The following is a 15664-nucleotide window of genomic DNA, read 5'->3' as shown; positions in this document are numbered from 1 at the left end:
AGACTTGTTAATATCACTCTTACGGTCCTCATCCACACTGTCCCCCTAGGGTTAAGATCTGTGAGGTCAGGTCTGCATCTCATTCATCTCTGTACTTCCAGTGCCTGAAAGAGGGCATGGCACATGGTATGTATGCATTAATGTTTTGAGCTGAACTATCTTATACAGTAGTTGCGTAAGAAATGACTTACGATCCCAACAAGATAATCTCCTTGAGGATAAGCCACATGCCTATTCGTTTTGGTGAACCCCATAATAATAAATAGACTGCCTATTAATAGGCAGCCAATAATTGTTTGGGGAACAAAGAATGAATTTCAGAGGGAGGAAGCTCTTGAGAATCCACGTTTTGTAAAATCACATTTTGTAAAACAGTTCATGGTCTCTTTCAAGAGTCTCTTTCCAATTAATTCAGTTGTTGACTCACTTACTTCAACAAAAGCAACAAAGAAAACACTAAGAATCTGAAAACGACAATTAGTAAATGTGTACTATATTCAGAATGACTAACCTAAATCTTCTAAAATGATAGGATATATATTTGAAAAATAGGGAGAAGAAAAATTATAATCAAATTACCTTCTCTGTCTTTCTTTTTTAATCTTTTTCTCCTCCTGTCTATGGTTGCAACTTCAGACTTCAAAGACATGTAATATTTTCTGATTTCCTGTAGTTTTTCTTGGAGAAAAGAGATTCTCTCCGTACTGTTCATATTATCTAATTCATCTAAAAGGGAAAAAAAGTCATTTGGATTATAAAATAACTCTGTGAGAACAAAAGATGGCAGTTCTATCAAAAGTCCAACTCATAAATCAACAAAAGCTTTAGTCTATTAAAAACTATCAAAGTAAGCTAAATAAGGCTCAGTAAACAGGTAAGATATTAATTAAACTCAGGAAGAAGATTTCTTTATATATACAAAATTTTCTATACTAAACATGTATTACTTTTTTTTTTCCTCCTTCTTCTTGTCGCCAAAGCCCCCCAGTACATAGTTGTGTATTCTAGTTGTAGGTTCTTCTGGTTCTGCCATTTGGGATGCCACCTCAGCATGGCTTGATGAGCAGTGCCAGGTCCGTGCCCAGGATCTGAACCAGCGAGACCTTGGGCCACCGAAGCAGAGTGTGCAAACTTAACCATTCAGCCATGGGGCCGGCCCCTAAACATGTATTACTTAAATGATCAGAAAAACACAAGAAAACATCAACACACATCTATAGTTGTATATAATTGTAGTTATTTATCCAAATAGTTTCTTTGTATTGATATTTTCCTCATTTATTAATTTCCAATTGTCAACACTAGAAAGGGTGTTTCCGTTTCATCGATTTATATAAATCATACGTCTTATTTCATCACTGAAGATCTTCCTCCAGTCAATATTTATCAAGTTAGTATTCTGAAAAGACATGGATTTGCATTTAAGATAAGTGTTGATTATTGATCAGACATTTGGAATATCTAAATAAATGAATTTGCTAATCATCATCCCTTATTTTGGCATTTTAAGATATACAACACTTTACAATATATGTTGAAGTTTTCTTTAAGTTTCTTACTGAGTTGAAAGCTCCACTTATATGTCCGAGGGGATGAATTTGGATGTTTTTCTCTGTGTTTATCTTTTTCTCCATCTTTGATGTGAGGGGATATTCTTGCAGGAGATCGTGCAAGCTTCTGTGGCTTAGACACAGTAAGATGCTTGACTGGGGTACATTTACTGGAATTGTCTAGGACAGGGAGATCTTCACTATCACTGCTTTGTCCTAGAATAAGAAAAAACTGACTCAGAATTATAAATGATAAAAATCTCAACTATTAAAATGCAACAGACTCAGATTTACACTTTTTGGTATCCTACAGAAATAAGTGCACAAATGCACAAAGTTTGTAACAGTGAAAAAGTGGAAATAACTTAATGCCCACCAACAGGGAAATGGCTAAAAATGATATACTATTGAGTACTTTGCTAAAGGTGTTAAAAAGAATGAGCTACAGTTCCTAAAAACAAAAACGGCAAAATATCCAATATATATTGTTAAATGAAAAATCAAAGTTATAAAACCATATGCATGGTATTGCCCCATTTATGTTTAAAACAAAACATAAAAACAACCCAAAAGACCAACTTAACCATACATATGAAAAAGCACAAAGCAGATGTTGATATGTACACATGCAACTTTAACTGATGTATCATAAACGTGAGCAGAGTTTTGTTTGCAGCTCTACATCCCTCTGCACCAAATCTGTACTGAGAGATGCTTTTGGTTTTCACTTAATGACAAATTAGAATTCTTTCTCAGTTTTACTTCCTTTTTTTCAAGGTCTACACCCTACTTCCACCCTACTCACTCTCAACAACCAACCTTGCCTTCTACTGAAAAGGCAAAGTTGAGGGTTATATACTCAGTTCCCCAGCCCCTCCCCTACCTCTCTGTCACTGTCCTTGGTTGTTTTTCTTTGGCCTCAAAGAGGAGACTGTTTCTGGGAAACTAATCGTTCCAACTATACTCTTGAAACCATTTACTCGCAGCTCCTCTGGAACATCCCAATGTTATTTTATCTTCAACTTCTTTTCCCAGAGTCGACCAACATGCTCATATCTTTCCAACCTTAGAGAGAGAGGGAGGGAAGGAGAAGAAAACTTCTCCTTTTATCTGGCACCTCTTTCCTTCTCTTTAGGGTCAAATTTCCTTTTTTTTTCTTTTTTCTTTTTTTCTTTTTTTTGCTGAGTAAGATCTGCCCTGAGCTAAGATCTGTACCAATACTCTTCTGTTTTGTATGTGAGTTGCCGCCACAGCGTGGCTGATGAGCAGTGTAGGTCCATGCCCAGGAAATGAACCCATGAACCTGGCCACAGAAGGGGAGCATGCTGAACTTAACCACTATGCCATGGGGCAGCCCCCAGGGTCAAATTTCTTGAAAGAGAAATTCTTCATTATCCTGATTTCCACACCTTCTAATCACATCTCTGTGCTCTTGTTAGGGTGCAAACACTCACTATTCACCAAATTCAATGAATGTATTTTAATCCTACTTGAATATTCTATGGCATTTGAAACTTCTTTCTTATTCAAATCTACTAGTGTTTACTGATTTTACTGATCTCTGATCAGTTTCTACTCTCCTCCTCCTGGACCATTTAAAGGGATATCCCACATACTTCTATTTTTGGTCCTTTTTCTTATCATTTTACAATTCTCCCATAGCAATCTCATCATCCTGCAATCCTTCTGACAACTGTCTTTTAAAAACTGACTTTCTTGGGGCCAGCCCAGTGGGTAGTGGTTAAACGCGCACACTCCACTTCAGTGGCCTGGGGTTCACCAGTTCAGATACTGGGCACAGACCCACACACTGCTTATCAAGCTGTGCTTTGACAGGTGTCCCATGTATAAAATAGAGGAAGATGGGCACAGATATTAGCTCAAGGCCAATCTTCCTCAGCAAAAAGAGGAGGGTTGGCAGCGGATGTTAACTCAGGGCTAATCTTCCTCAAAAAAACAAAAACAAAAACAAAAAAATGACTTTCTTCTAAGCTCCAGACCCTTATTTTTCTAATACTGGGTACTCTAACTCAACATTCCCTAAATTACTCTTCCAACAACCTGCTGCTCCTCCTGTATTCCACGTCAGTTAACCACTTCCTCATATTTAACTAATAACAACTTAGTCGTGGTGATTGTATTTCCCAAATCTCTTTGTCATTCCTTCTTTCACTACCTTAGTTAAGCTAAACATTCTTTCCAAAAAGTAAAATTGATTGTCTCCTTTCTTCCTTCCTTTTTAATCTTTTCAACTTTTTATTTTGAGACAATTTTCAAACTTACAAAAAAAGTTTTAAGAACAGTTACTAAGAAATGTTTTTCTGGAGGTGGCCCGGTAGCACAGTGGTTAAGTTTGCACACTCTGCTTTGGTGGCCTGGGGTTCGCAGGTTCAGATCCCAGGCATGGACATGCACACCATGCCATGCTGTGGTGGCATCCCACATACAAAATAGAGGAAGATTGGCAACAGATGTTAGCTCAGGGCCAATCTTCCTCACACACACACACACAAAAATGTTTTTCTGACTCATTTGAAGATAGGTTGCCTTGCCATATTTGAGTACTTCAGTGTTTATTTCTTACAAATAAGAACATTCTCCTTATGTTAGTTATGTATAAATTAGCCCCAAACTTAGCAGTTTAAAATTACAATTGTTTACTATCTCACATAGTTTCTGAGGGTCGGAATCTGGGAGCAGTGTGGCTGTGGGTTCTGGCTCAGGGAATCTTGTGATGTTACAGTCAAGCTTTTAGCCAAGGCTGTGGTCTCTGAAGACTTGACTGGCGCTGGAGGATATGCTTTCAAGATGGCTCACTCACATGGCTGTTGGCAGGATATGCTCAGCTCCTCACCGTGTGGGCCTCTCCAGAGCCTGCCTGAGTGTCCTCACACATGGCAGCTAACGTCCCCCAGAGCAAGTGATGCGAGGGAGAGCAAGGAGGAGTGTGCAGCGCCTTCTATGACCTGTTCTCTCAAGTCATACTCAATCACATCCACTTTATTTTACTAGTTGGAAGTGAGTCACTAAATTCAGCCCACATTCGAGGGGAGGGAAGTAGGCTTTGCCTTTTGAAGGGAAGAACATCAACAAATTTGTGGATGTTTTTAAAACCATCACACTCCTACAGAACCATGATAAAACCATCAAAATCAGGAGATCAACACAGATTTATTACTACCATCTAATCCCCAGGTCCCAAACAAGTTTCTCTACTTGACTCGATAATGTCCTTTATAGCAAAATCATCCAGGTGAGAATCATATACTGCAATTAATTGTTCCATCTCATAAGTCTCCTTCATTCTGGCATAGTTCTGCTTTCTTTGACTTTCATAATCTTAACAATTTTTAAAATTACAGGCCAGTTATTTTATAGAATATCCTTCAGTTTGAATTTGCTGATTACATTTAGGTTATGCTTCTTTGACAGGAATATCATAGATACACTGCCAAGTTCTTCTTGCATCCTTTCAGGTACCTGATTTCAATTTGTCCCATTACTGGTGGTGTTCACTTTGATCATTTGACGAAAGTGGTGTCTGCCAGGCTAATGTACTGTAAAGTTACTCATCTTCCCCTTGAAATTTCTACCTTTCTAGTCTTATCTTCCATCACTCTTCCTTCCACTCTAGGTCTGTACTGTCCAGCCGGTAGCCACCTCTGACCACTGAGAACTTGAAATGTGGCTCAAAGGTTTTCATCTGAAATCGCTTTTATCTTAAATAAATTATATGCTCCTTCCTTAGAATATGTATCTACTGTAACCTAGAATTTCCCTTTCAGGCTTGTATGAAGGCATGTTTTGGAGGTAAAACTTTAATTTGTCAAAATAAACCATGTTTATTTCTACGATACTCTACAACTTAATTTTATTCTTTGTCAAACATAAGTCTGTTTTTCATGTAATCTATTCAATTCTTATTGATATACTAATTTTCTTATTGGTTTCAGTAAGAATTTTCTTTATTTCCCCATGTTTTAAAATTACCATGATACTATTTAGAAATCAGCTTTTATAGATTAAAGGAAACACCTCATTCAGAAATGTAAACTTAATTTGCTTTTACTACCACAGCAAATGTTTTCTTTTGTTCAAGATTCACAAATATGTTAATATTAAACTGCTTTATGTAAGAAATACAAATGAAATAAGCATAAAAAGTAATTACAGCTCTCCCAGCTCTAAATAAAATTGACAAGCACCTTCAGATTAAAAATTAATGGAAAAACTGCTATTTTCAGAATAAACCAAATTTATCTTTAAACTGACACAAATGATCAAGCCAACAAAATGCTGAAAAGACTAATTCTGTCTTAAAGCTAGCACTGAAGAGTACCAACCTGCTCCGTTCTTTTCATTCTTGGCTACAGCACTTGTTCGCTTTGGTGTACGCTTTTGCTTTTTTGCCAATAATCCGCTATTTCCATCACTTGGCCTTTTCTGACCTGAAACAAGGGGACAAAGAGAACTTGAGAAAAATCAAGAGCAAGTATATTTATTCTCCTGTGTACTCTACATAATTTTATATATATATATATATTTTTTTTTAAAGAGAAAGGAAGGGAGGGAGGAAGGATGGAAAAGTGCTTTACAGATCAGCAGTCCCTACAACTGTTAACTTAGTACTTTTTGGTTTTAACATAAAGGCTGCTTTTCTTCCTAGGAAGTCCTCACCCTTCTCTCTGCTCTCTCTCTCTTGGACAGTTACATTACAGGCACCAGAGGCAACGCTGGCTTCACACCCATTTGCTGCTTCCCTCTCACAGAGACCTTCTTGAGACTCCTCAGCAATACTGTCAACTTCAATGGTTATGTCACTCTCACTTTTTATACTTCGAGACTCGTCCTGGCTGAGAGTCAGTGGTGAAGCGACTGAAAAGTTATGCTGGACCACAGGAGGTACGGCAGGCGGAACGGAAACCAGAGAGTTAGACTCTGAACTTTCCACTACCACATCCTCAACACTGGTCTTCTCCTTTTCATCCAAATCGTCCAAGTCGACTTCATGGCAAACCAAGGTTTCAGGACCAATGAGAGGCATTGCATCCTCTTCTTCTTTGAGTGGAGTATTGACAGTTTCTTCAGCTGGACTATCACATTTTTCGCTGTTCAGTTCCTGAATGCACTGGTTGGACTCTGCTATTAACGATGGCATTCCTTCATTTTCTATTTCGAAGTGGTGTTCAAAGTTTAAGTTTTTCATTCCCTCAGATGCAACAAAATCACTGGTCCTTTCTTGAGATATGCTATTTGTCATTTCCATTCCATTATCAATTCTTATTTTTTTCTCTGGTGATGACTGTCCCAGTATTTTCCGTTTCAACTTTTTTTCTTTTGCACATTGGTCAATTTCATCTTCAGGAGCAGAAGAAAAGTTTTTACTGTCTAATGAAGAAAATTCTAGCCTCTGTGCTTCTATATGAGGTTCACTTCCTGCTTCATCCTGGCTAAATGACGAAATCTTTATAATTTCTAAAGAAAGATCTTTTGTCTTGCTTCGTCTTCCCTTTCCTTTAGGTGATTTTTCTGCCTCTTTCTTAACTTCTTCTACTTGTTCCACTTTATTTCCAAAAAGTTGTACTATTTGTTCATTCTCTTCAACTTCTACTTTCAAGGTTTCTAAAGGCTGTATTTGAGTCCTATCATTTTCTTTTAATATATGTGCAACAATCTTTGGACTTTCTTCATCCAGTTTATCATTATTTAAATTTTCATTTTTTTCTAGTTCTTCTTTAATATCAGGAGAAAGTTCTTCATTCATCAAATTCTTTTCTAAAAGGTCTTCTGTTTCACTATCAGATGAACAAGAGTCTGCAAGAGGAAATATTATTATATTACAAAGGTTTCTATCTTAATTACCAATGTAATTTTACAATAAAAATTCTACCAAAGAGAAACAAAACTCTTAATCATGTACCTCTGAATACCTCCCTGTAGAAATTTCTGATATAAAATAAATCATACACTTGTGCCAAAAACGGGGGGCCTGGGGGGGAGGGCAAGATTTCAAATTAAACTCCATATAAAAATACATAACATAGAAAATATTACTATCTCAATTCTGTAAAGAGCTACTTTGCAGTTTCCACCAGTGTCATATGTAGGTTACAACAACCCTTAGAAAAGTCAAAGGGCTAGTGCTGAGATATAATGTTAACGTAGTAAGTGGTTTCATCTGAGATCTAGTAGGTACTTGCTTAATAAATGTGATGGGCATTGTGTCCTTAGAAAGGAATATGACATTCTACTTAAAATAATTCTGGAAAAAAGAGATGTACAAAATGAGCAATTTGAATTCTCACAGTTTACATATTCCTCTGATTAAGAGAAATGAAGGTATAGGCAAGGTACCTTCTTGCAAAAGAAATCATTCTCTGTAAGTCAGAACATTTTTAAAATAATAAAGTAGGGTTCTAAGGCTGTATTGTATAGGAGCTGTAAAATATAAAAATCTGTCCACATGGTGCTCATATTCTAAAGTTCAAAAAGGCAAATTTAAATGTATTTTTTTTAAGTGAAAAGGTATATAGTTTTATTTTGTGGGTTTTTACCATATACAGAATTTAGAATTCATTTGTTCTCATGTTAAAAAAGAACTCCTTTCATGAGGTAGTTTAGCAAGACTATGTATAGTTCTGTAGGTTGTACACTGCACAAGGACATGCCACCTAAGAGGGCGTCTTCACTTTGTGGACATCTTGCATTTGTGTGTTATGACGATCTTCCAGCAGATGGCAGTAAAGAGGAGGAAGAATGCCCTTTTCTAATTTACACACAAGCACCACCATGGACTAATGGCAATCCTGTAATTCAGAATAGCTTCTTTCTTGAAGGGAGGGAAATTTTTATGTAAGACAACTATTTAACATTTCTTAAATTACATGGAAAACCATACCAAAAAAAGTGGGAAAAAGGTAAAGGCAGAATAAAATATGTTCAACTATACACATCACAAAACATGCCTATCCCACATTAGTTTGTGCTCTCTTTGAATAACGTGGTCTCAAGCCTTGTTGAAAAATCCTAGGTGAACAGCACTGAATTACAGGAGAGCTTGGTGTGTGCTCTGAAGGACAGTGCAGGACAGAGTACGATGCATGGCTTGTCAACCCACCCTCTGTTAAAACAGAATAACCCTATGATGTTGACAAGATAAAGTATTCTTAAAGTAAAACATCACTAAATTTTAAATAAACATGATATAGCAAAATAAACATTTTCTTCCCATCAAATTTTGTAGTTTAAATCACATGAGATGAAAAACCTAGATCACTTTCTATGAATCTCTCACACAGCTGAAGTTTTATTATCTATATTATTGATTTTTAAAAAATCAATGATCCTCAAAATTGAGCACCTTCCATTCCATTTGACAGAGGTGAGCTGTCTGGCATATTGCTGCAAGCGCTTCTGGTACCTGATTTTCCTTCACTGTTGGGAGTCTTAGTCAAACCATACGGCATATTTGATGAAAGAGTAGATTTTAAAGGAGGTCGTCCCCGTTTTGACTTCTGCCTCTCCTCATCCCTCTTTTCATCCTTTTCACTGTCTTCTTTATTCTGGATAACAAGAAGAAAATGTATGAGAAAGGCCAATGCCTTATGAAAAATGAAGATTCTGCTTCTCCAAGGAAAACAACTCAAAAAGATTAGCTACAGCCATGCATCGATTAACCATGGGGATATGTTCTGAGAAATACATCGTTAGGTGATTTCATCGTTGTGGGAATATCATAGAGTGCACTTACGCAAACCTAGATGGTAGAGTGCTATACACCTATGCTGTATGGTACTAATCTTATGGGACCACCCTCATATATGCAGTCCATTGTTGATGAAAACGTCATTTTGTGGCGCATGACTGTATTTTACATGTCAACTCCTAATCTGTGCTTGTAATATTATAATACAATTAATAACAAATGGTTTTCTAACCTATTTTGTACTTAGAGGAATCTGATGTGACACTGCAGTCATGCTGTGAAGGTCAGAGTCAGTGTGCTCAAGAGCTGTACAACTAGTCAGCACTCTGCTTGTTCCTTACTCTTCTCTGAGGAAAAGAAAGATCTCTACCATCAAATAGACAAACACTATATAAATAAATAAACAAAAAAATTCTTTAAAAAAACAGACAAACACTAGACAAATCTCTACAGCAAAAGTTGAAACTAGAGAGTGCGGACGAGGGTACAACCAGCCAGCAAAAATGTGTTTTAAAATTCAGTATTAGCTTCCAACATTTAAAAATCAGATTTCACATTTAAAAAAATACAATTGTCTTGAAAAATCCTAATGTCTGGCAATCTTGGGTCAGCATCTCACACCAAAATGAACAGTCAGGCCTATCCTCCCTGGATGAGGAACGTGACCTCTTTGTTGTCATGATCAGTCTTACTTTACCACTTTTCTCTATAGCCTCCTTAGGCATTTGGGTTTCAAGTTTATGCCCTAAGTCGCTGGTTTTTACCTTTCCAGAAAGAATGTAGTAATATGTTTAATTTCTTTACTGTTTTAGTTTCTGGGTTATAAGAGAGAAAATCACAATTATCTTAAAAGAATCAAGATGATAATATAATGAGAAAATAAGATTTATAAAATACAGAATACAATATGAATAATTCCTGTACTTATCATAAAGGATATGAATCTATGTACATACTTTAGCTTTTTTCTTCTGTTTTTTCTTTGGTCCACCTTTGTCCAAAGGCCAGATTATCCTGTCAGCCTTCACCCATTCATCATACCTTAAAATAAAAAATACATAAAAAATTCACAATAGTACCCTATTCACCAAATAAAAACAAGAGTGAGATAGACTAAAGAGTTTGGTTCTGATATTGGTAAAAATGTGAAGAGCACAGGGGCTGGTTTGCTGCTAACATGTGTCAGCCACTGTGCTAGGTGCTTTCTATACCTGCCACCACCAGGCAAGGCAAGAGAATTTCTTAGGATAAACAGGCTTACAGAGAGCAGACTTAAGGCTGTCTGAACTGCTTTGTTTTTCACAACCTCTCACATGTCGGAGTTTAATGAAATAGCTGTTTCTGCACTGGAATTCATACTATTGACCCAATAATGCAAATATAAGTCAGGTAAATTCAAATTTGTAATATGATCAGTTTCAGATTACTTTATGAAGTCCTTTTCAACTCTCTTATACTCCCAGAACTCTCTCTAGCCTCTAGTATTTCTAATAAAATTTTATTCTGAACTATATCACCTCTAAGACTGAAATTTTTTAGAGATATTTCATTTCCTTTATCTAAGTTTATTCTGTTTAGCTCAAGTTGAAAACTCCTCATTTTCCCTTATACCTTTTTCCAAAATATTGATATCACTTTTGAATTTCAATAGTCCAAGTCACAAATCAGGGGCAAATAAGAAATTAAACTTTCTAGAACTAAATAGCAGTTCTTACATTAGGTAAATATATAGGTATTTGTAGAGCTCAATCAAAATCCAAAATCTGAACATTTAAGCAAAAAGACTGCAGGCAGTCCTTGCTTTGAACTGCACCGTGTTGATGGAAACCATACCCTCGCTTTGTAACCCAGTAACCATGGAGCCGTGCAAAGGAAGGACAGAGTCCCGATACGCACAAGCTTCAGTGACATGGTACCACGACTACTTATACCAGGGTTTGAAAACTATCTCCTCCTGGATTAACTCTAAGCTTTTAAAATGGGACTGGCTATGAGCATTTTTATCAGGCTTTTAAGTATCTGTACTTTTTAACCTCATTTAGAAATATTCATTCATTTGGACATTTACTGAGGGCCTACTAACATCCCAGGTGCTGTATGAGAAAGTATGTAGAAAATAATAGAGAAGACAAGGAAAGACCTTGCTCTCATGCAACTCACAGTCTGGGGTGGACAACAGACATACCGTCATATCAAGTTCAGTCTTGGAAGTGCAATAAGAGGGGTATGTATGTGGTCCAGGGCTAACAAAGGAGTGAATGGCTCTGCCCAATTCCAAACTTCCACAGGACACACCAGACAACCAAAAAGCACAGCCTTGATCCGGTACACTTAGTCCAGGCCACACCGGCCTGGTCACCATGGTATGTCATGGAGGTGCTTCCAGCATTGATGTTGTCAACTGAGGCTGGTCCCAGCACTTCTCAACTAGAGACCAGGACCCCCTCACACACTCCCCTGTTTTAGAAATCCAATTTTAGATTCTCTAGGAACTACTGTGGCTCCATCTCAATAAGCAGACCAGAATTGTACCAGCTCTTAGGAGAATGGAGGGACAAAAACACCCCCTGAGCCATGTGAGTAACCAGTTAGGTAACTAGTTAGGAAGAACATGAGCATATAATAAAAGGACTGTTAAGAAGAGTCATACAGCACAACATTAAAAAGGTGAGAGAGAACGATGATAGGAAGGGAAAATTCTAGAAAGCAGGACACAGTCATGTAAGAGTGGATGGTTGTGACCTGAACAGAATCTGAAGAAAAGGAAAGCTATAACATGCTGCACCCGCAAGGTAGTGACTCAAAGTTGGAAATGTAGCCTTTTCCTCCTGGATTCAAAACATACATACAAACAACCTTGAGACAGACCAAAAAGTTTGTCTTTAGTGTTGGCAGAAATGCGAAGGGTACAGGGGTTGGTTTGAGAAAAGAGAAAATAAACTTTAAAGTTTTATAGGCTACTCAATAAACGCACTCTTTTAAAATGATATGAGATGAAAGAAAGCAGACTCTCCCTCACTAAAGAAAACAGATAACATGTATGGAGCACTTAGGAAGGGCCCGGCATTGTTCTAGGCACTCTGCATGTTAACATAGGTATTAGCACCATTTCTCACAACTTCTCTATAAAGTAGGTACTTTATCTTCCCCAGTGTAGAGATGAGGGACCTGAGGCATAGCACAGGATACATCGAGTGTGTAGGGAAGCCTGGAGCACTCTGGCTCCAAGCAAACACAGGGCAAGAAGAGATATCAGATGACACAAGACCTTTTTTTTTTTGAGGAAGATTAGCCCTGAGCTAACTGCTGCCAGTCCTCCTCTTTTTGCTAAGGAAGACTGGCCCTGAGCTAACATCCGTGCCCATCTTCCTCTACTTTTTATGTGGGATGCCTACCACAGCATGGCTTGCCAAGCGGTGCCATGTCTGCACTCGGGATCCGAACCGGCGAACCCCAGGCCGCTGAAGCGGAACGTGAGCACTTAACCGCAGCACCACCGGGCCGGCCCTGACACAAGACCTTCTAAAGGAGAAAGAGAACAGGAGTCCCTGCCCTTCAGAGGCTGGCCTGGTACTATCAGTGGGGCCTCGGTGTTGCTACAGAGCTGATCTGGCGCCCACAGCTACGTGCTGTTGATCTCCTGTTGAACACGAACAACTTCACAGAACATCAACATCAGACAGGTTGGTCCATGACCATGATGGATCAAGACAAAAATAAGACCACTCCCTAAGCGAGTCTAAACACAGAAAATATAGGAACATGCTCCAAGCCATAAAAGTGACCAAATACCCTTTTTTTCCTGACCAAGTGATTGCTGCTTCTTTACCAACTACAGCATTAACCTTCATCTAATCTTCTCTCTTTGTGGATAAGATTTATTAAGATAACCAATCACAGAATTACCTCCACTTCTTTACAGCATCCAATCTAGAGCAAAGCCCCATTTCCTTAAACTCTCCCCAAAGCCACCTAACAGAAGCTCAAACCTAAGTCCTAGCTAACATTCTTTTTTTATTAATTAACCAAGTTAGAATTATTACAATGCTTGATTCAGGCTTGATTTCTGATAAACGTAACAAACAAACAAAAACAACCACTTGCACTGTTGGAGCTACGGGCCTGGCTCCCTGCCATGTTCTGCAGGATGTTTCCACAGAATCCTGGGCTATTGCTACTCCCAAAGGTGGCGCCCTGAGCTTCACTGATTCATCTAATGCACTCTTACCGATGTGCCCTGTGGTTCCCCAAGCTGTGCATTCTCCCTCACTGCAAACAAATAACAAACCCAGCTTGTTCAAATTTAGGTATGATCCTGGTGACCTTTGGCTGGAAGTACTGACACAGCTACTAAAAGACTAAGAAAGTTGGAAGTCTTGGAAAATATAGTTACAAGGTGTGCTTTGTACATACGTATGTACTACTTGCAAGTTCTTCACAACATTAAATTGATCTTTTTGAACCAATGAAAGAAATTTCAAAATAAGAAAACACATTTTTGCTTACCTGACATTCCACCCATAGTAATGTACCAAGTATAAAACTTCGCCATCATCAATTTCAGTGCTTTTAATACTGGCTTCATAGATTTTCTGCGTTTTCCCTCGTCCATATTTTACTTTCACTTTGGTTCCTGTCAGGCAGGGTTCCATGTCTTCCTCATCCTCCTCCCCTTCGGAGTCACATTTGCTTTCAGTTTCTTCCCTGCAGTAAGTTATAACATTGATAATGCTACTAATTACTTAATGGAAAACAAAATCATATACGCTAAAAGAACCCAACATGTAGAACAGGCACGACCTACGTATCACCTTAGTAGCATGTCAGTGGAGAAGGAGAAGAAGGAGGAGAAGGAGAAGATTCTGATGGACTACTCACTAAGGAATTTATGTATTACGTAAAGGCGCACCGTCCCAAAGCAAGTCCATATTTCGTAAAGGCCAATCAATAATCACAGGCAATGATGATGTGGAGGCGAATAAATCACTTTTGATAAAACAAAAGAACAATAGTATGCTCTGAAATAGTCTTTAGGACCCATGCTCAAGTGCGACCTTATATATGAAAACGACCTAAAGAGAGTTTGTAACTTCCTGACACTAAATTGTCTTAAATCTACTTTACTACTACTTTCTGCTCAATTTAGAACGGTTCTTAGCAAGACTAGTTTTTTGGTGGGCAAAATCTTAGTAACCCTATCTTTTAAACTCGTTTATATTTAAAGGTTTCCCCACCCTAACAAAGAAACAACAGAAGTCCGAATATTAGATCACTTGCATCTGTAGGATGGGTACAGGAGAATAAAGCTTTGCATATCTTGTATTGATTTCTGTTTGTTTTTACTCATCTCCCATCAGCTTTTCTTTGTTTTGATGATCAGGCACAAAGGAGAGTCACATAGGGAGGAGGTCCAACAATATTTTTAATATTTTTACAAATAAACATTCTTTATTAGCCCTGCAGGGATTCAGAAGAAATCAGTATCAAAGAACATTCTAGTGTCACAGTTTTAAAAGCATAAGAGGAGGTGTTGTGCTCTCTAATACACACAGGGCGTTATTTTGGAGACCACAAGGGGACCTGACAGGAAGAAGCTTTGACAACTCATCAGCAGTGGGACTGTTTTCTCTCCAAGGGCACCTTCCAATTATCACTGATTAGGTAATTTCAAAACACTGAGAAACTACTTACAACAGAAATCTCTATAGATAAAAATGTCATTTCCATGATTCCTGCTATAAAATGAGAATACAGACTATATTTATCTGTATATTCAATTTTTATTTAATGAAAGGAAATATTGTTCTTCATATTCAAGTCTGAAATTTTCTTTCTCTAAAATAAATATTTGTTCTATTTACATATCAACTATAAAGGCTTTTTAAACCACAGTGTGTGTATATATATGTGTTACGTGTTTTACGTATTATATACATACTATAATACATTTTGATGCTTATTTTTAGCAAAACATCAAACTATAATTAGGCCCTTCTTTTTAAGTAGTTCACCTCTGCTTAAATTTATTGTCCAATTATTTTCTCCCACTTTTCTTAACCCTAGTAGTATTTCACTACAGAACTTTCTTATTCACCAATCTAATTCATATGTAATCGTGATAGCTTCCTGTACTCATTTGTACTGAATCACAAAATAACCTCTCCAACTCACCAATCATTCCTATTTTTCCAGATATTTTCTCAATGGTTAATTTTCAGATGAGTGTCAGGCACCAATTGGATGCAGCAGGCTGCTTTGCCCAAATTTTGCTTAACAACTCAAATTTCTAGAAAATTTAGCATCATATAATAATCGAAAAATAACTATGGAGGAGAGCTTATGTTACAAGTTAAGTGTGTTATGCTAATGTTGCTGAATTAAAATTCATTTTTTAGTAGTATCTAAAAAT

General features: G+C 37.5%; 1 protein-coding gene across 8 annotated transcripts in view; it reads right to left on the bottom strand.

Annotated features, from left to right (window-relative positions):
* ARID4A (AT-rich interaction domain 4A) overlaps positions 1 to 15664 on the bottom strand; it is a 68216-nt gene that overhangs the window by 5313 nt on the left and 47239 nt on the right. For 3 of the 8 annotated variants that reach the window (XM_023627800.2, XM_070249816.1, XM_023627805.2), the window contains 7 exons: positions 13762 to 13959; positions 10212 to 10296; positions 8911 to 9112; positions 6228 to 7364; positions 5894 to 5998; positions 1560 to 1766; positions 580 to 726 (listed from right to left, as the gene is read on the bottom strand). In XM_023627800.2, coding sequence (XP_023483568.1) covers positions 580 to 726; positions 1560 to 1766; positions 5894 to 5998; positions 6228 to 7364; positions 8911 to 9112; positions 10212 to 10296; positions 13762 to 13959 — 2081 coding nt within the window. Of the gene's footprint in view, positions 1 to 579; positions 1400 to 1559; positions 1767 to 5893; positions 5999 to 6227; positions 7365 to 8910; positions 9113 to 10211; positions 10297 to 13761; positions 13960 to 15664 lie in introns of those variants that run through there. The other 5 variants (XR_011432147.1, XM_023627801.2, XM_023627803.2 and 2 more) reach the window with 5 other exon arrangements.

This window comes from Equus caballus, chromosome 24, assembly GCF_041296265.1.
Source record: "Equus caballus isolate H_3958 breed thoroughbred chromosome 24, TB-T2T, whole genome shotgun sequence".
NCBI classification, from domain to species: domain Eukaryota; kingdom Metazoa; phylum Chordata; class Mammalia; order Perissodactyla; family Equidae; genus Equus; species Equus caballus.
Note: the sequence above shows the minus strand (reverse complement) of the source record. Positions and strands in the feature narration are given on the sequence as shown.